Below are 19449 nucleotides of genomic sequence, written 5' to 3'. Positions count from 1 at the left end.
TATACTGCACGTTGTAAGTTTTTGTGACACCATCCTATATATATACTAGGCAGAGTATACAACTAAATGTATATATACTAGGCAGAGTATACAACTAAATGAACACATTTTTAACCCCTTTTGATCTTCTAATTTTGTCTGGAAGTGTCAGAGGCCAGGTTCCTGGGAAACAGACTCTTGTGATTCTTACATTTTTGGACAGAAGTTTCATTACGGGGTGCTCTGGAGAACAGCACTTGCAAAGAGGAAGAAAAGCAGAAGGAAAAGCAAAAGGAGAAGGTGAGCCACAGTGTAATTGCAGAGAGGCCTCAGTTGTCCTACGCAGAGCTTTGGAGCTGGAATGATTCTTCAGAATTGTTCCACACTGAGACAAACGGTCTGAGTATTTTTGGATGCTGGTTGTCCCCAGGGAAGAGTATAACCTTCAGCTCAGGACAATTCCTGAAGAGGAACTGAGTTGTGAGCCATTAGCAACCAATATCCCTCTGCCAGAGGAGTGAGTCCCTTGATCCAAGAGGGATCTGTTGGGCACGTAGCATCCACTGTGTTATGCATATCATCTGCAATTGCATCATTTTGTCCTAAAAAGAACAATGACAGGAGGGAGAGATGTGAGTAAAAAGGGAAGAGAAGAAAAATAATAAATCAGTATTTGGGGAAAAGGGAAAATAAAGAATGGTGGAAAATAAATAAGTCTAAAAACTAAAATGTCTGTTGTACCAGATACGGACTAGATTTCACAACACAGCACATTCTAGTTGAATATAGGGATTAAAATGGCTAAGGTCACTTGGTACATCAGAAATCGTTCCAGCAAACACCTGTGAATCATGATTCAGAGGCTTGTACCATAACCTTCAAAGCACATTAAACTGATCGGAAATGCATTCTGTTAAACTACTTGCCAACAGAGGTCATTCATTCAGAAGAACACTTTTAGAGCACGAAGAAGCAAGTTTGAGGAATATTGATGCTGTGAGTGAAGGAACTTAAGTTTAGCCAATTTCAGTCTTGGCTTACTTATGAAGTTTCAAGTTTTCACCATCCCATGGTTGATTTGAAAATTATGGATATTTGGCTTTGGAATCCATTATAAGAATTTTGGGAGGCACCTGCTGACCATCTTGGTTTGGGTGTTCCTGGCAGCTGACCCAAGACAAAGACTCAAGGACTAGTTTATTTGGGAGTGTCAGGAAATGATAGTATGGTAGCGGGGGTATAATGTAGGGATGGTGAATGCAGTTAATCAAAGGTATGTAAGGAGCTCATCCCCACTGTGAAACATAAAGCATATACTTTAGAATTATCTCGACTGAGGGACCAGGAAGCTGGGGTATCAATCACCAGCTGCTATTGGTCGTGGGATTCTCCTGAACTTGAGGCCTGCTTTGTGCCAGGTAGAGCAGCCTCCCTGGGCTTAAGGAAATGGCCTTGGAGACAAAGAGGAAAGTACTGACAATTGGAAGCCTACAAATAAAGCCTGAGGGTTATGTGCAGAAACCTGTCAGTGTGGCCTCTGCTACATTGACAGTCCCAAATATATTTTTCTTGTTACGATTATTAAAGTTGGGTTCCATCTCCGAGGATGTGCCAAGCCGCGGCCAGAGGAGAGAGAACCCAAATGTGTGGTGAGAAAGAAGAAGAAATCATTCTGAGATCAAACATTTGGGCATGGGCTAGGCATAGGGGAGAAAGTGGGAGTTGACATAACCAGGCAGCCTGTGCTGTAGGAAATGTCCTGTGGGTGAGAGCCCACAAAAGCAGCTTCCTTCATTCATCCATTTGGACCCTGAGACTCCTGAGCTGGAGGACAATAGCACAGTGGAAAGTTTTCAGGTGGCAGTTACCTTGGTCCTGTGCCAGGTGTATTACTCACTGCTCACAAAGCTCCAGCTGGTATTTACCCCCCGACAAAAGGGGAAAGAAAAAAGTTCTTCTGGTTTTAACATCACATTGTGCATAAAGCATGAAGGATAAGACCGCGGGATGGGGAAATGGAGAAAAATTTGCCATGGTCCTCTTTTATTTTTAATCACAGGACCTCAGTTGTTTCTACCCCTTTAGGGGACATAAGAATCTAAAGTGGTTTGATTCTTTAAATTTTGTTTATTAACCTCATATCTGAGGAAATAACATTTAATCGGCTCACTTCCGGAAGGGCTTGTTTCATATCCTTGACTCAGATTACTGTGGTGTGATCAGGGACAGCCTTACTCTTTTCCTCCCACGGGGAGCTGAAGAGCAATTCTGTGGCTCCTAATACACGCAATAAAGACTAGAACAAGAAACATCCTGACCCTGAACACCCTCTAATGTTTTAACTGAGAAAATCCGCCCCTCCCCACCACCCAAATTTAATCTGTAAAAAAAATCAGCCAGGATCGCATTGCCAAAGAGGAAGATGTTGAGTAATTCATCTACTTAACAAATCTTCAAGCGGTTTGTGTATAATGCACAAAATGCTGAGAGGGAGATGAAAATGAGTAGGCCGTGTTTCAGTCCTTACGGAACTTAGTGGTATTCAACAGAGAAGGAAGACTTGGGAGCAATTAATTATAACCCAACACGAAATAGCGGTCTGATATCCTGTGAGAAATTAATGGTGCTGAGAGCCCTTCTTTCATTAAATCTTAGACCTCTTCCATTTCATACTATGTTACTCATCAGTTGTTAAAATTCTACCCTCAGTGGTTTCTTATGGCTTTCCCAACTCAAATGATAACCTTCTCAAAGTCAGGAAGGAGATCTTAAGAGCTGTGCTTTCTAAACTTCACTGTGTCCAGCAAGCTCCCCTGACCATCTCTTATACTCCTACAGCCCTTGCCAGACTGCTTGGCAAATCAGCTCTGTGATTGCAAAATGACTTTTGAAGCAATCAATCATTTTTATTGCACCTGATGGACAAGCTGCGGACTCCCGAAAATATGGTAGACACTTCATATACTCAAAAAGTTGTAGGGCAAATTGACTGTGTTAGGATACTGTCTTCCCAACATTCACCAGCCCCTGATGCTGTTCTATGTGCACAGGCCTAAGGATTAAGCATAGGCACATACCCTGTGCTTATTTAAGAAGCCGAAACATCTTTTATATTTTACCTCTGGCCCATTCATGGGATTGCTCAGATAACATTTTCTCAGGGTTACTATATTTGCTTTGCAGAGTAAGTTCTTTTGTAACGTAGGGTGTGGAATGAGTGCTGATCATCGGCTCCAGAACAAGTGTCAAGCCTCAGTGCTGCGTGACAGTTCTAGAACAGTGAGTGGTGAGAGCCTGCTGCTGATCTGGTCTAGGCCTCCCAAAGAGGCACGCTGGATGCAGGCTCAGCCTACTGCTCTGTTTGATACCTTTGAATCCCAGCTACCAGATGGATATTGAAATGAGTTCTATATGCATCAGTCTTTGTATTCTAGGTCTTTCTCATCCCAGTGTGAGCCCCTGTGGATATCTAGTGCCTCCCACATATCTCCAAACTGCCCTCTGCTTCTTCTCCTTTGACCCTGCCTGACTGCTCTCCCTACCAAACTTCCTGCCCTTTGGAATTTCTCTTCTTCCCACATGGTCCATTTCTTCTTCCCATTGCAACTTGAGTGACTTCACATAGGACGGCTCTGATCAAGTCCCTCTCTATCTTAATCCCCCAGAGTGGCTCCCCATTGTTCTCAGAAAGCCCCCCACTCCCCACTTCCCAGCCCTGAATCATGTGTTCCCACTCTAGCCAACCTCTTTAGGTTCTGGAATGCCTGGTTCATGCTCTCCACCCCTTGCTCTCCAAGTGCTGTTTCCTCTGTCTGCACTCAACCTCTGGTTTTGTTCTTTCTCTACATTAGGTCTCACTTAGCAGTCTCTGAAGCTACCAGTACTCATTCACATTGATGCTCTTAGACACTGCAGGGTAGTTTCCTCTTTCCTTGTCTGTTCTCTTTGTTAGATGGAAAGGTCCATGGGACAGGCAGTCTTTATCCTGTTCACGTCATATATTCACTGCCCAGAACAGAGTGGGTTCTTACTAGGGCCAGCTTCATGGGCACTTGTGAAGGAGTTTCGGTTTTAGTACCTGTCAGTTACTGTCTTGAACTTTTTTTTTTAAGATTTTATTTTATTTTGTTCTGTTTTGTTTTGTTTTAGGGAGAAAGTGTGTGTGCATGCACACTCTAGTGCACATGGGCAAGTGCTTAAGGGAAGGAGGGGCAGAGGGAGAGGGAGAGAGAGAGACTCTTAAGCAGGCTCCACACCTAGCTTGGAGCCCATGGGCAGTGTGGGGGTAGAGGGGTTGTGTACAACCATGACATCATGACCTGAGCCAAAATCAAGAATCGAACACTTAACCGACTGAGCCACCCAGGCATCCGTACAGATTTTTTGGGGGGGTAATCTATACACCCCAGGTGGGGCTCAAACCCACAACCGGGAGATCAAGAGTCCCACGCTCCACTGACTGAGTCAGCCGGGCGCCCCTTGAACTTTTTTTTATTTTTTTATTTTTATTTTTTTAAAGATTTTATTTTTATTTATTTGACAGAGAAACACAGTGAGAGAGGGAACACAAGCAGGGAGAGTGGGAGAGGGAGAAGCAGGCTTCCCGTAGAGCAGGGAGCCCGATGCGGGGCTCGATCCCAGGACCCTGGTATCATGACCTGAGCTGAAGGCAGACACTTAATGACTGAGCCACTCAGGCGCCCCTCCCCTTGAACTTTTTAATTGTCTTTGGACTTATGTTTTGTAAGTCAAGTCCAATGGAACAATGGAGCATACACCAGGGGCTTGGAACCCTGGTCCCATCTCTCTGGGATGCTCCCTACTCCACCCAGTGACCACTGTTGCCCTTCCTTTCCCATTCCCCTCCACCACACCCGCTTTGGTGCAGGAACTGGGAGGTATTGGTTAGATTCTTGTGCCCACATGTGGAGTCAAGCACAGAGTCATACTGCCCGTGTAAGGCTCAGCACTCTCTGTAAGTCCCCACTTGTCCAAAGGAACACAACGCTGAGTAGCAAATAAAAAACACAATGACAGGTTGAGAAGGAGGCCACAGAAAAAAGGAAAACACTTTTGTTTCCTGCTTTTTGAACACGGGATTTTGCATTTCATTTTGCACTGGGTCCCACAGATTATTATGTAGCCACTCCTGGCTCTCAATGAATATTTGTTGAATAGATGAATCAAAGAAATTTGATGAGCCAAATGCATGTTTTGTTTTGTTTTTCCAAGCAATTACCCAGAAAGATTTTCCAACAGGGTTGTCATTTCGTAAAACATTTTTGGAACTTCTTTTTGAGAAAGTCACTCATTTGTTCAACAATTATTTTTTTAGCAGTTACTATGTGCCAGGTTCTGGTGTGCGGCCGTGAACTATTTAGATGAGGTTGTGGAAAATCTTTATCCTTAGAGTTGATTTGCAGTGAATTTACTTTTCTAAAGAAGGCAAGTCACTAGGGGCCACATCTAGTGAATAAAGTGGACCATAAAACTAAATGATAATCATACTACTACTTGGGATTATAAACTTTATAACTATGGAACCATAAATTAAAAACATTTGGTTTCTTATGTGAGTAAACTGATTCTGAAGATAATTTCCAAATGTAAATTTCAAGACCATTTCACATTACTTTTAATAAATGAAGAGTATCCCAAGGTGACTATCTTGAAGCAGAAATTACGATTTCAATGTAGAGGTTCTAGAAGAAATACTTTTTTAAAAAAGAAAACATTGTTTTAGGTAACTTCTATTTTTTAATTTTCTTAAACATACTTTTTCATCTAATTTCATATGCAAAAGGAATTTGCATTGAATGTGGTTATTAGTAATAACCTGCTTCTATGATCACATTGTTCTCGTAACCTTTACCATGAATTGTTTACTGCTTTATTAGAGCCTCTAAATCACGATTTTGTTCATCAGTTTTAGAACCCAATGATAACCTATTTTATAATACCTCTCCTATGTAGGTTGGCCCTTATTAGCTGTGTTATCTTAACCTCTTTGTGCCTTAGTTTCCTCGTAAAATTGTAGTAAGGTCTAAATAAATGAATATATGCAAAGACCTTAGAATACTACCTAGCGTATGGCAAATGCCACATTAAGATTTTTATTACAATAATTATTATTATCTGGCCCTATACATCTAGGCCAGGAATAGGCAAATTTTTCCTCTAATAGGCCAGACAGTAGATATTTAAGGCTTTGTGGGTCAGATGATCCCCGTCACAACTACTCCAGTCTGTTGTGATGCCACACTCAGCCTTAGACCATACATAAATGCATGGGCATGACTGTCTTCCAATAAAACTTTAATTACAAAAACAGGTGGCTGGTTAGATCTGGTCCATGGGCAATTCATTTGCTGTCCCTCATCGGGGCCTTTTTGATGGGTTTGAGTGTGAATGGCTGGGGAAGAATGGAGCCACAGTGACCTCAGACAATCTGAAGCTCAGGGTACAAGGGTTAATAGGCTTCTATAGATAGGATGGCCCAAAGTGAGGGCAGGGTGGGGGGCATCTCCATGGAAGTGTAGCTGGGGCTGGTGGAGGTTGGGGAGTAGATAGGCTACAACTGGAAAACTGTGTATTTCACTCACCAGAATCAGTTTTGTCCTGACAAATTGATTCAGTGAGCATTTTAGAAACCCTTGTTCAATGCTTGGATATGCAAAGGTTTGCTGTACTGCCACAGTAGCCCTATTGTATACTCTATGTATCTACACAGAAACCCTATTTCATCCAGTTAATATTCAGGAGCCAGATGGAATTTAATCTTTTAAAAACTAGAGAATAGTGTTTTTGAGGGGAGAGCTTGCAGACCCCAGATTTCTATAACATTTCTTTATCCTTACAGTAATTGGTGAGCCTAAATATTAGGAGAAAGTGGGACCCCCTGACCTGCTTGGGAATCACCTCTCCCTGGAGTGACCTCAAAGGAGCCGGGGAGTTGTTGTTATTGTTTGTTTGTTTGTTTAATTTCTATATCAGATCAGCATGCAATATGCTTGCCTAAGTAATAGATATTAACTAGACAGATAGGGAGGAATGGAGAGGATATTTGTTTCCTTTATGAATTTGATGTCTTAATGTGCCTGGCAGTCAGCATGTCCTCTTTTGCAATATTCCAGTTCTGCGTGGACACTCTCCTTAAGGTAACAAAAGGTCCCTGCCAGGGTATCATATATTCTATATTTACCTTGTGCTTTCCAGGGGCAGGGATTTTCCTACAATCTTGAGGACTACCCAGACTTAAATTGGGCTCTTATTTGGTACAACAAAAGAAACTGTGATTCGTTGATTGACTGATTCAAGAAATACCTACTCAGCCCCTAATCATGAATGCCAGGTACCATACTGGTCCTTGGAGGTGCAGGGATGAATGCACATCATCTCCGCTCTCATGGAATTTACTGTTTGGTGATAGATGCAGACATTAAACGAGTCAGTGAACAGGTAAGGACAGCACATTATTAGAACAAGCAATAAGTGCTAGGAGGGAAATGAAAGTTTTTGGCAATATTTCTCAAATTTGCTGGCCAGAAGAATTATCCAGGGCCTATGGTAAAGTTAGGGAATACTTGGTCCCATCCTGGACCTGCTGAATCTCTAGTGAAATCCACATACTTCACAAGTACCCCAGGTAATACTTAGAAACAAGCACATCTGGGAAGCCCTGGTCTAGGAGAATTTAAAACAAAGACAAAAACCCTAGCTTCCAACCAGGCAGTAGAAGCTTTCCTTCTGAAGAAGGATTATTTGACAGGTCTTCGAAGATTTGTTGTAATAATTGGCAGAAAGCTTCCATTTCAAATTTGTGTTTGCTGATGCTGATGACCTATGGACCTAAATGCCACCTTTATGAAAGTGTCATTAGGTTGCTAGGCAATGGGTGCTCTACCGACCTGGGTTTAGTTTCCTGGACATGAGACTTGCTGAAACTCCTTTGTTTTCTCTCTCTTTGTTGAAATATATATTTTTTCTTACCCAGAAAAGATGCCATTGAGAATATTTACTCTAAAAACTTAACATTCTTCTCTTTTTGGACCCCCACAGCATACTCTACAGACCTCATGGAAGGCTTTACTTTAATGCAGTGAGCTTTTTTCTTTCTAAGATTCTATTTATTTGAGAGAGAGAGAGGGCACGAGCAGGGGGAGGGGCAAAGGGAGAGGGAGAAGCAGACTTCCCACTTGAGCAGGGAGCCCCCACATGGGCTCTACCCCAGGACCCTGAGATCGTGACCTCAGCCAAAGGCAGATGCTTAACAAATGGCCACCCAGGCGCCCTTAAACCCATTGAGTTTTTGACTTGGCCTCAATGAAAGAAGTGATCCATCTTAACAAGTTATAAATATTATTATTTTTTAAAGATTTTATTTATTTGTCAGAGAGAGAGAGAGAGCATAAGCAGAGGTTGCGGCAGGCAGAAGGGGAAGCAGGCAGAGGGAGAAGCAGGCTCCTCACCGGCTGGATGCGGGACTTGATCCCAGGACCCTGGGATCATGACCTGAGCTGAAAGCAGACACTTAACAGACTGAGCCACCCAGGCATCCCTTGAATTTTCTTACACCGTAATCACACTATTTAGTTTTAGTTATTACTACTGTGTTTGGCTTGTTTAAAGTGGTATTTAACTTTCAAATATTCTTATTATAAACCACTGTAAAATTTCCCATTAGTATTGTAGACTATTTTGTCTTAAAAATAATGTTTACAGCTTTCTTTTCTTAGTATAAAAGTACTTTATTCATTGTAGAAGTTTGTAGAAACCTAAACAAAAATAAAATTTAAAAATCACCTGTCTTCCTGAGGCACCTGGGTGGCTCAGTCCTTTGAGCATCCCACTCTCGATTTCAGCTCAGGTGGTGGACTCAGGGTCATGAGATGGAGCCCTGCATGGGGCTCCCCGTTCTGCGGGGAGTCTGCTTGAGATTCTTTCCCTCTCCCTCTGCCCTTCCCAGGTCCCCCCCCCCCACCATGTGCATGTATGTGGGCATGTGCTCTCTCTCAAATAAATAAATAAATCTTTAAAATAAATAAAAATCACCCGTATTCCTATCCACTGTCAGCATTTTCGTCTATTTCCTGTTAATCATTTTATTGTTAATTTTTAATATATTACTTTCAACTGGTCATTCGATAGGTAATTATAATTAGGATTATACTTTATGTCAGTTTTGTATATAGATCTTTTAAGAAAACTTGATACAGTGAGCATTTTTCCATTAAAATTTAGAATGTCTTGATGGGTACATTATATTCCATCATAAAGATATGTAAACATTTATTTAATACTTTCTCATTGCTTCAATTTTAGATGGTTTTTAATTTTTCACTTCCATACATACATTTCATAACATAACACTGACATAAACCCTATTGTATATAAATAAATATATGTCCATATCAGTGACTCATCTTTTAAGACATTCCTTGTTATATTACTGGGTTGAAGGAAGTGCTGTTTTTTGAGATTGTTAATACATGTTGCTAAATTGATTTTCAGGAAGATTGTACCAATTTAGGCCCGGAGGGTGTCTTTAGAGGGAGACGCTAGAAATTACCCCTGACTAGATGGATCCACTGGGACCAATAAGCACTAGGAAATGGATGTGATTTATGGATACACCAATTAGCCTCCTTGTGTTCTGTGATCCCAGACTTGTATTCCTAACTCTGACAACCTAGTTTCACAAATGAGTACCATAGGTAGGGTGTGGAAAGAGCCATATCAACCTACATCTGTTATTGCACCAAAGTCTTACAGAATATATATTACCAATGAGGACTCATGCCATCTTCATATACAAAGGGCAGCTTATGGGTGGAACCATGGCTAGGATCTCTATTCAGATTATGAACATTATTGTAAATTGGCATTTAAAGAGGAGATACAGCTAGGGAGTCATTGGTAAATGATAATGCTAGTATTCTCATTTGCAGGGGGTATATTCTCAGTCCCCCAGTGGAAACATTTCCAGATTCGTGGTGCTTTTTCTGGTTAACCGTCTTTAGGAAAAGATAAAATGCTAGTGCTTACAGCTTCATACTTTGTAAAATATCTTTTTCATCTTTCTGTCCCCAGTCTCAGCTTTCAACTGTGTGTAATGTTTCAGTGGACCGCAGCTATGAAAAGCAAGTAAAGGGAAAGGTTACCACTTCTCAGTCCTCAGTGACCCTGGGTTACAAGGACACAATTATTTAAGTGGAGTTGTCATGTGGGTTAGTGTGCCCAGTGACATGTGATGGACTGGCTTTTTCCACCAAATGAATCAGTTTGTGTAAGAAAGGAACCATAATTTTATTTGACTAGGACCATAATTTATAAGATTAGGGCTTATGTTGCACGTGTGTGTGTGTGTGTGTGTGTGTGTGTGTGTGTGTGTGAGAGAGAGAGAGAGAGAAAGAGAGAATGAGAGAAGTAGATGTACTCTTTCACATGACACGCACAAGTTACCATACACTGGCTTCTGGCTTCAAGCAGTAAAGATTACAGAAGATCTCAGGATATTTAGAGAGCCCTTGGAAGCACCCTGAGGGCTTAAATTTCCACTGGATCTGATTTCTCTCCACTCTCTTATTGGCAATTCATTAACAGCCTGAGTTTCGCAAGGCAAAGCTACAGAACTACAAGAGATATCCAGACAGACAGGCCCTGGGTGCGAAATGAACCCCTAATCATAGAGAGCTGTTTGTAAGAGAGATCTTTTAAGGAGAGGGACAGCATGATTGTGGAACAGGAGAAGCTGTAAGACAGGGAGAAGTTCAAAGCTGTCTCCAACACAGGAGGAGAGATCATCTGTACTGAAGAACTTACAGAAAGTAGGACCTCCGGGGCTCCCTATAGTTAAAAAAGATATAGCACTCATTCTGTCAAGTATTTTATTATATATTGCCTTATTTGGCCTTTGCCACACATTTGAAATAAATGGAACAAGTATTGTAGGTATGCAGTCCTTTATTGGAAACCCTTAGGGCCAGATATTTTAGATTTCAGAATTTTTCAGAATTTAGACAAATCACATAATGCCAATTGTGTATGCTATGAAGTACCCTTAAACAGGCTCTGGGGCATCAACCTGTTTATCAGACACATTATCTGGGTAATGAGACAAATGGATATTCACAATAAGGAGAGAAAGACTGTAAACAGCTTCATGTCAGTTTAGGTGAGGTTTTTGCAGTCAAATAAGTTATGAAAATCCTTTAGTTTTCCAGAGATTTATGGTGTTTGCAATTGAGGATAAAGGATTGTGGCCTCAATTATCCCCATTTTACAGATCAGGGAACAAGTCTAGAGGCGTTAAGTGACATGTGCAATGTCATGCAGAACTTAAAGTCTCTTTTTTTCCTGCCAGTTTTAGATTGTCATAACATAGGATGATTATGAATATTTCAAGATGATCTAAATCAACCCAAGTGCTTATTTTAACATTAGTGCATGATATGGGGTAACTGGCTGGCTCAGTCAGTGGAGGGTGCAACTCTGATCTTGGGGATGTAGGTCTGAGCCCCACGTTGGGTGTAGAGATTACTTAAAAATAAAATCCTTAAAAAAAAAACAAACCCCATACCCATTAATGCACGGCAACCTTTTAAGAAATTTGATTCCATCTCTACCTCCCTAAAAATCTTGTAAACCTTTGTTTCTCAAGATGGGACCTTGGAATTTTAGATTTCCCCTTTGGTTCAGCTGAGTTCTTTCAAAATTCATTGTGGTCTCAGTAGTGGACCTGCTTGAAGGGATTGCTTTCATAAAAGGGGTATGTGTTTACTGAAATTGCACTATATCTAGAGTGGTACTGAGAAGAAAAAAAAAAATGAGCAAGAATCATTCAATGCTTTCCTAGCCCAAGTCCAAAGAGTCTTTGGAAAGCAACTAAAACATAAGCCACACCCAGGTGTACCTAGGTGTTACCAAAATGGACTCTTTTAAAGAACACTGCCTAAATCAAAGTGTGTAATAATCTTTAAAAGAAGTTCGCTGGCACATCTCAAAGTGCCAATGCATACTATTCTGTACTCACTTGCCACCTGTTACTCGATGGTAGATTATAGTATTTCACCTAATGCCTGAGCAAACTAGATGGTGACCAATGACTTTGAACTGACTTGGAAAAAATCAGCATTGTTAAAGAAACAATGAGCTGAGTGTTAGTCAGTCTAGAATTCAGTTCCAGGGCCCTTCCTAACTTGCTGTTATTTGATCATGATAGTGCTTACAGTCTTTGACATAACTGTACTTTGTACAATAATCGCGGTTGCTTCTGCACACATGCATAAGATAATTCAGAAATAGACATACAAATAATTTTGTATGTGTTTCCAGAAGGAAACAGATATAGATATTGATATAAATATATAATTGGGTTTTTTTTCTTACAAAAAGCCTCATAGTATACCCACTTACTTTGCTTTTTGTTTTTTTGTAACTTAATATTAAGAATATATCTCGAAACACTTTCCTTATTGGCACACTTATATAACTCATTCTTTTGGTGCTAAATTGTATTTCATCATTTGGAGTACCAAAATATATTTAACCAATCCCCTTTATTGGCATATTATTGCCAGTTTTTTCCTACCAAAAATGTATCAATGAATGTACCTAAACATATACTTTACCTACCATTTTTATTAGTGAAAGCAGATTAAAATGCTTTATTTGTTTCCTATGGCATTAACTTAAGCTTCATTCTTTTAGCCTTTTTTTAAAGACTACTATTATTTTTTTTTTAAAGCTGGTTTAGGTTCAGAGCAGAATTGAGGGGAAGGTACAGAGATTTACCCTGTACCCCCTGCCCGCACGCGAGCACAGCCTCCCCTATTATCAGCAGTGCCCACCAGAGTGATACATTTGTTACAACTGATGAACCGACATTGACACATCATAATCACCCAAAGTCCATAGATTACATTACAGCTTACTCTGGGTGGTGTACATTCCTTGGGTTTAGACAAATATATAATGGCATATATCCATCATTATGGGATCAAATGGTATTTTCATTGTCTTATATGTTAGGTGTTGTGCTAAATGTTTTCAGTTAATCTTTGACATTGCAAACCCATGAGGATACTATGATTATCTCCAATTTCCAGTTTCAAAAAGGAGGCTGGCAAGGTAAAGTCTTGCCCAAAAACATAAGAACAAGCACAAAGGCAATCTGCCCCAGGAAGTTTGCCTGGATGGGGAGGGATGCTTCACCACTGGGCTACACTGTTTCTTCAGATCAATAACCTTGATCTCTTAAAAAAAAATTTATTATTGAAGTATAGTTGACATACAATGTTATATTAGTTTCAAGTGTACAACATAGTGAGTTGACGATTAAGTGCTCACAATGCTCACTATGATTAAGTGTAGTTAGTTACTTTTTGTCACCTGTTAAAAAGAAAACCACAGGCCCAACATGGTGTCACTTGGGCCGGGACAAGTCACTAAACAGGCCAAGTCACCAAACCCAATTGCAGTTTCTTTCTCTTTCTCTTCCTTCCTTCCTTTCTTCTAAGATTATTTATTTATTTATTTGTCAGAGAGAGAGAGAGAGAGAGAGAGAGAGCGTGCGCATAAGCACGGGGAGTGGCAGGCAGAGGGAGAAGCAGGCTCCCACTGAGCAAGGAGCTCAACGCGGGACTCCATCCCAGGACCTTGGGATCATGACCTGAGCCGAAGGCAGATGCTTAGCCACTCAGGAGTCCACCAATTAGCAGTTTCAATATTCCCCAGAAATGTGGTTTTAACTGGTCAGTCAGGAATTTTCTGAGCAGTGTTAATGAGGTAATCTGTCACATGGACCCTCTTCCATTCCTTACAGGAAGATGAGGTAATCCTCAAAATAAGACCCTCTGCCATTCCCCGGAAGGGAAGATGATCTTGCCTAAAACATCCTTTCTTTTCTTTTGCTTATTAGCTTTCTTCCCACCCTCCTTCCTATAAAAACCTTCCATTTTGTATGACTCCTCGGACCTCCCTTCTACTTGCTAGATGGGATGCTGCCAGATGCATGAGTCCTTTAATAAGGCCAATTAAATCTGCAAATTTACTGATGGATTTTGTCTTTTTAATGGACCATATTATTACAATATTATTGACTATATTCCCTATGCTGTACTTTTCATCCGCATGACTTATTTATTTTATAACTGGAAGTTTGTACCTCTTAATCCCCTTCACATGTTTCTCCCATCCCCTCTGGCTACTACCAGTTTGTTCTTTGTATTCATAAGTCTGTTTCTGATTTTTTTTTTTTTCCAGTGCCCTTGATCTTGCTGTTACCTCTGCTTGTAATGTTACCTCTTTCCTCCCCTCCCCTAGCAATTTGATCAAGTAATACCATTATCATTCATAACTCAGTTTAAATCTATTGTATTTCTCTGTAACTTTTCCAAACACCTTCACTTTTGTCCTTTTCCCAAGCTGGCAGCCCTCATTCCCTTTCTCCTCTAGCAAAAGGCATTCTGTTCTCTCTCACTGAGTTTCCCATGACCCTATTAGAGCTGCACTCATTGCATTGTTGTCATTTGTCTGTATATCGATGTCTTCCACTTTGAACTCCATGAAATCAGGGAACAGGTCTGTTTGTTTTGTTTTTTAAATTTATCAAAAGAGCTACATTTTTTTTCAGTCATCTTCCTTTTGTCTTCCTCTCACTGCAACTGCCCTGGTGCTCTTTTAAACACTATACCAAGGAGTTTAGTTTTCCTTATGGGATTGGATGATTGGGAACATTTAAATTTCAGCTATGACCAGAAGAGGCAATGAAGAGATTCATAATTGTTAAAGGATCTTCTGCTAAAGGTTGGTTCCATGCTTTTCAAAATGACACAGAAGCTGCTATTTGTTTTTACAAAATATGCCCTGGCACTTAGAGAACTGTTGGGGGATGATTATTCGCTCTTCAGGATGAAGATCTTGCCAAGGTGTTGTATCCAGGTCTCTGCTAGTATTACCTACTGTTCCAGAAACCCAGGAAGTGTCTTGGGCTACAGCTAAATGTCATTAATTTTAGGTGCTACAAATTCATTGTTAGTGATGAATTTAGGTTCACGTTCACATTTGTTTAGCAATTGTTTCCCTGTGCTACATTTTGGATGAATATTTATAATACTTAAGATAATAATTTGCCTTTCAGCACCTTGGAACATTTCATAGTCATTTACATTTGATGAAAGCGTTTTAACACATTATCTTCTTTACTCACTACAACATCACCTCAGGATGAACTCTGGCTAAGCCAGAATTAAGTGGGCAATTGAGAGTAATAAATTCCGTAATTCAGACCTTTACTACATTATTTTTTTAGTAGTTCGGATCAAGTGAGGAGTAGAAAAAGTGCATGGCAATACAAAAGTCACTCAAAAAATGTGGATTAAATAAACTAAGGGCTTATTTTTTTCTTTTGCAAGATGGATGAAGAGAAACTCATTTTTCTAGCATGGTCTCCTGCGTATGTATATGTATATATATTTGTTGTTCAAACTCATGCATGTTTAAAGATTTTTTTCTTACTGAAAGGGGGGAGGGGAAAAGGTAGAGAGAGAGAATCCCAAGTAGACTCCACACAGCATGGAGCCAAGCGGGGCTTGATCTCACAACCCTGAGATCATGACCTGAGTTGAAATCAAAAGTCAGTGGCTTAACTGACTAAGGCACTCAAGAGCCCCTTCTGAGTGTATATTTTTAAGAACTTCTTGAAGTTGACTGCTTAGCTCTTTCACCTCTGGCTTCAAGGGTCTTGGCTCCTACTTTATTCCTGTTACTACTTTTGGCCACATCCTCAGTGTCACCCAAGATGCTCTTAGGTCTTAAAGGATGTCCCCTTGTGCCCCACTTCATTCAGTTAACCCAAGTAGAGCTTACAAGGGCCAAGGACTCTTCTGGGTGCACTAGGAATTTAATAGCAAACAAAGCAGACCAAAAAAAAAAAAAATCACTGCTTGAATGGAACATACATGGAGCATACATCACTATGCTAAGGTATGTGTACAGGCAATAAACATAATAAAAAGCATAACATATATAAAATGTTATAAGAGGGTAAGTGCTGTACAGAAAAATAAGGCAGAGAAAGGGGATGGAGGGTGTTGTGTATACACTAATTACAGTTATCATGGCTACATTGTAAGAGAGTCCAGAACTGATTCTTCAATATAAACCATATTCACCTTAGAGAGTGATGGTATGGGTACAAGTGATGGATGCCTTCAACAACCTTACAACGTGTTTTTTTTTTTTTTTTAATTCTGGCTCCCCTATTTCTCCATATTCTTTCCTTTTCATTCTTGTTTCAGCTTATCTTCCCTTTTTCTTATTGTTGTTCAACTATCTTTAACGAGGCATTGGAATAGTGCACTAGAAAGAGCAGGTATACTAACTAGGACCTAAAGCCAGTTATCTCTATGAGCCTCAGCTTCCTCATCTGTAAAGTGGGGATAATAGTGTTGTGAGGATTAGAGATGAAGCATGTTTGCAAAACATCACAGTCTCTAATTGCAGCCCTCTTTAAATGGTAGCTGTTATTAAAAGCATATCTGCTCTTATACAAGTAAGTGAATAATGTGTGCTAGCCTCAAAGTAACTCTCTGGGAAGTTGAGAACAAGAGGAGACTAGGACCCAAACCAGGAATGAATCTTGCAGCATCCTTTATTTTCTGACAAAGGGCTTTGCTAATATCCTATTGGAGATAGATAGGACATGTGCTCTGGATCCGCTGTAACATAAATTTTCCCTCCAAAGCACTGATGTAGCTCTTATCAGCTAACTTTGTTATCTTTTAAAAATACGCATGACAATCCTGTTGACAATAATGCCCATAGTAAGCATGCTATGGGTCAGGCAAGTTTGCGGATAGAAAGTCACTTAACCTTTCCATCACCCTGTGGGGCAGGTCCCATCATCATCCCCAGTTAGAGCTGTAGATATTTGAGAGCTGCCCTCCAGGTGTGGCTATTTGAGGGTGGACTCAAGAGTGTGGGAGCCGCCGTGGTGCCCGGTCAAAGGGACAAGCACACAAGGATACCTGGTCAGGAGGACTCTCTCTTTCAGAGGCCCAGAGCTGGGGTTCACACCTACTGATCTGAGAGGAAAAAAATACTTGCAGGAGTCAGGAAGACCCGTTAGTCCCTTTGGGGTTCCCGTGAGCGGCCTTGATAAGGGTGGCATCCTCCTATCCTCCTGCCACTCTAAAGAACGTGGTTAGGAGGTAGGGGCGGTGGTAAACCCCACCGCACTTCGAAACTTCAGGAGAACTTCCCACCCGAAAAAACTTGCTGGACGCTCTGCTTCAGTTAAGATTTTACACAGAGGGGCGGAGCTTCCTGAGGAGGTGGCGGGGGGTGGTGCATGAGGAAATCTGCGAGCCGTCGATTGGCTGGAACCAATGCCCGTCCCGCTTCCCTCCCTCCCCCTGTTTGGATGGCCTCCCGGCAGGGCCGGCGGGCGCGCAGAGCAGGCTGGCCGTGCCAAACTGGCAGGGGGCGTGACGAGGGAGGCGGGGAGGGGGCGTGTTGGGGCGGACCCGGGCGCCGCGCGCGTCACGGCCTGCGGCCCCGCCCCCGGGCCCTACGCGGCTTACTCCTCCTTCCCCTCCTAGACCTCCCGCTCGCTCAGTTCTCGCTCCACGTTCCACGCCGCGGCCTCGCTCCCCCGCGAGAGCTAGCTCTGCGGCAGCCGCGCGCACACGCCGCCCCGCGTCTCAGACCCGCGCACGGCTCTCTCCACGCGCGCGCCTCGCTCACGGACGCACGTTCGTTTTCCCTTGCGCGCCTGAGTCTCGGCGGCGGCGGCGGCGGCGGCGGCGGCGGGCGGACCGAGCGGGGCAGCTCCGTAGCGGCCGCCGCGGGTTGGCGGGCGGGCCATGGAGGCGGATGGGGCCGGCGAGCAGATGAGACCGCTACTCACCCGGGTAACGAGCAGGGTGAGGGCGCCGCGGGCGGCGGGGCCCCTCGGCGGGAGGGGGGGCGCGGAACCAGGCAGACAAAGGCGGGGGCGCGGCAGGCGTCGCGGTCCGGCCACTTCGTCCAGGGCCCGGAGCCCCTCCGCCGCCCCGCAGCCGGCGCTCCTCGCCATCCCCTTTGTGTGGCCGCCCAGGGCGCCGGTGCGAGGGGGCGACGGCGGCGGCGCCCAGGAGGCCCGAGTGGGGGCCGCCGGCAGCGCGCCGCGGGCATCCTAGCCACCCGCATCCTCGGCGTGGCTCCGGCGAGACCCCGGCACCCCCGCGGGACCATCTCTTCCTTTCTCCCCTCTGCGCTCGCCTCCCTTATTCCCGGGTGGTCTCCCCGGCCCGGGTCTTCGTTCCGGTTGCCTTGGCGCTGGAGTTCAGATTAGCCCCTCCAAAACCCATCTTTTTTCTCCCTCCAAGCGCGGCTCCACCTGTTTCTAGCCTCAGGCAGTGGTGAAGAGTTGGGGTGAATCTTTTCCCTTCTTTCGCGTCTCCCTATCAGGTCCGCGCGGTGTGCTTTGTTCGGTGAGTTCTCCGGCCGCGTGGACGAGCTGCCTTCGCGGCCAAGGCTGCTTTTCGCTGCTGACTCTGCCTGGTCCGCCTCCTCCTCTTTTGGCGAGAACCAGGGGAGTATCCTCCTGCCGCAGGCCAAGTAGAAAGAGGAAAGTGTCTTGAGTCCTCTGAGCTGCTCCTTCTTTCATCAGTCTAGCAAAAGCCGGTATCCCGGTGGCTTTGGCGTCAGGATTCGAGGAGAGTGGGGTGGGCTTTTAGAAGGCCCGCGTTCCCGTTTAGGATGCTGGACCGGCGGCCCATGCTCGAGAAACTGACTTCCTGCTTTCGTGTAGAATGCATGTGTCCCCACAGTTGTGATTCTCTTCTCCCTTCGTAGTTCCTGACTCAAAGGGCATGGAAGTGTTCTAAATTTTCCGACTTCCAATTCTTACTTTGTGACCAGCAAAGGAGCCATGGTTGCAGTGAAAATTTTCCAGTCTTTCACAACTAACAGGAAAATTGCTTTTTGTGTGTTTTTATTCAAGAGTTTTCTTTAACCCACTCCCGCCTCATCCCTCCACCCTCGGCCAATCTTTTTAAAGAGTATTGTTAAGGCCCTGGAGAGTAGTCATTCATTATTACTTCAGTATGTTCACTTAAAAATTCTCAAAACATGGAGGAAAACGGAGTCTCCAGACCGTGAAGTCATTTAGCAGTGGTTTTGGGGAAGATCAGGTCACAGTGATGGTAGTGGAATACTGGAAACTCATTCTGAGGAATCTTCACTAATTCTTTGTGTGACATTTGAATAAGCTGCGTTTTGGAGGGTTTTTTTTTTTTTTTAGCACTTTCTTTGTTATGTATATCAAATACAGTGTTGTCCTTAAATTTATTATTTGCAAATTTTCAGTTCAGAGCAGTTAAAGAACATTCTGGTTTTCATAAAGCTAGATGGAATCTGTGTCTTCTCAAATATTGTCTACTTAGCTAGCAAAAGAAGCATGGTAATGCTATTGCCTTCCAGATCAGT

At 42.8% G+C, this 19449-nt stretch overlaps 1 protein-coding gene across 6 annotated transcripts in view; it reads left to right on the top strand.

Moving 5' to 3' along the window:
- The first annotated feature begins 17353 nt into the window (after nt 1–17353).
- Nucleotides 17354–19449, top strand: part of SLC4A7 (solute carrier family 4 member 7) — a 100987-nt gene continuing 98891 nt past the window's right edge. For 2 of the 6 annotated variants that reach the window (XM_073901025.1, XM_073901028.1), the window contains exon 1: nt 17361–17903. In XM_073901025.1, coding sequence (XP_073757126.1) covers nt 17844–17903 — 60 coding nt within the window. In that variant the 5' untranslated portion in view covers nt 17361–17843. Of the gene's footprint in view, nt 17904–19449 lie in introns of all 6 variants that reach the window. The other 4 variants (XM_073901033.1, XM_073901030.1, XM_073901016.1 and 1 more) reach the window with 4 other exon arrangements.

This window comes from Callorhinus ursinus, unplaced genomic scaffold (assembly GCF_003265705.2).
Source record: "Callorhinus ursinus isolate GAN/ISIS: 27379988/994484 unplaced genomic scaffold, GSC_fseal_2.0 scaffold1, whole genome shotgun sequence".
Taxonomy (NCBI): domain Eukaryota; kingdom Metazoa; phylum Chordata; class Mammalia; order Carnivora; family Otariidae; genus Callorhinus; species Callorhinus ursinus.
The sequence above is the reverse complement of the archived record's forward strand: the minus strand, read 5'-3'. Positions and strand labels throughout refer to the sequence as shown.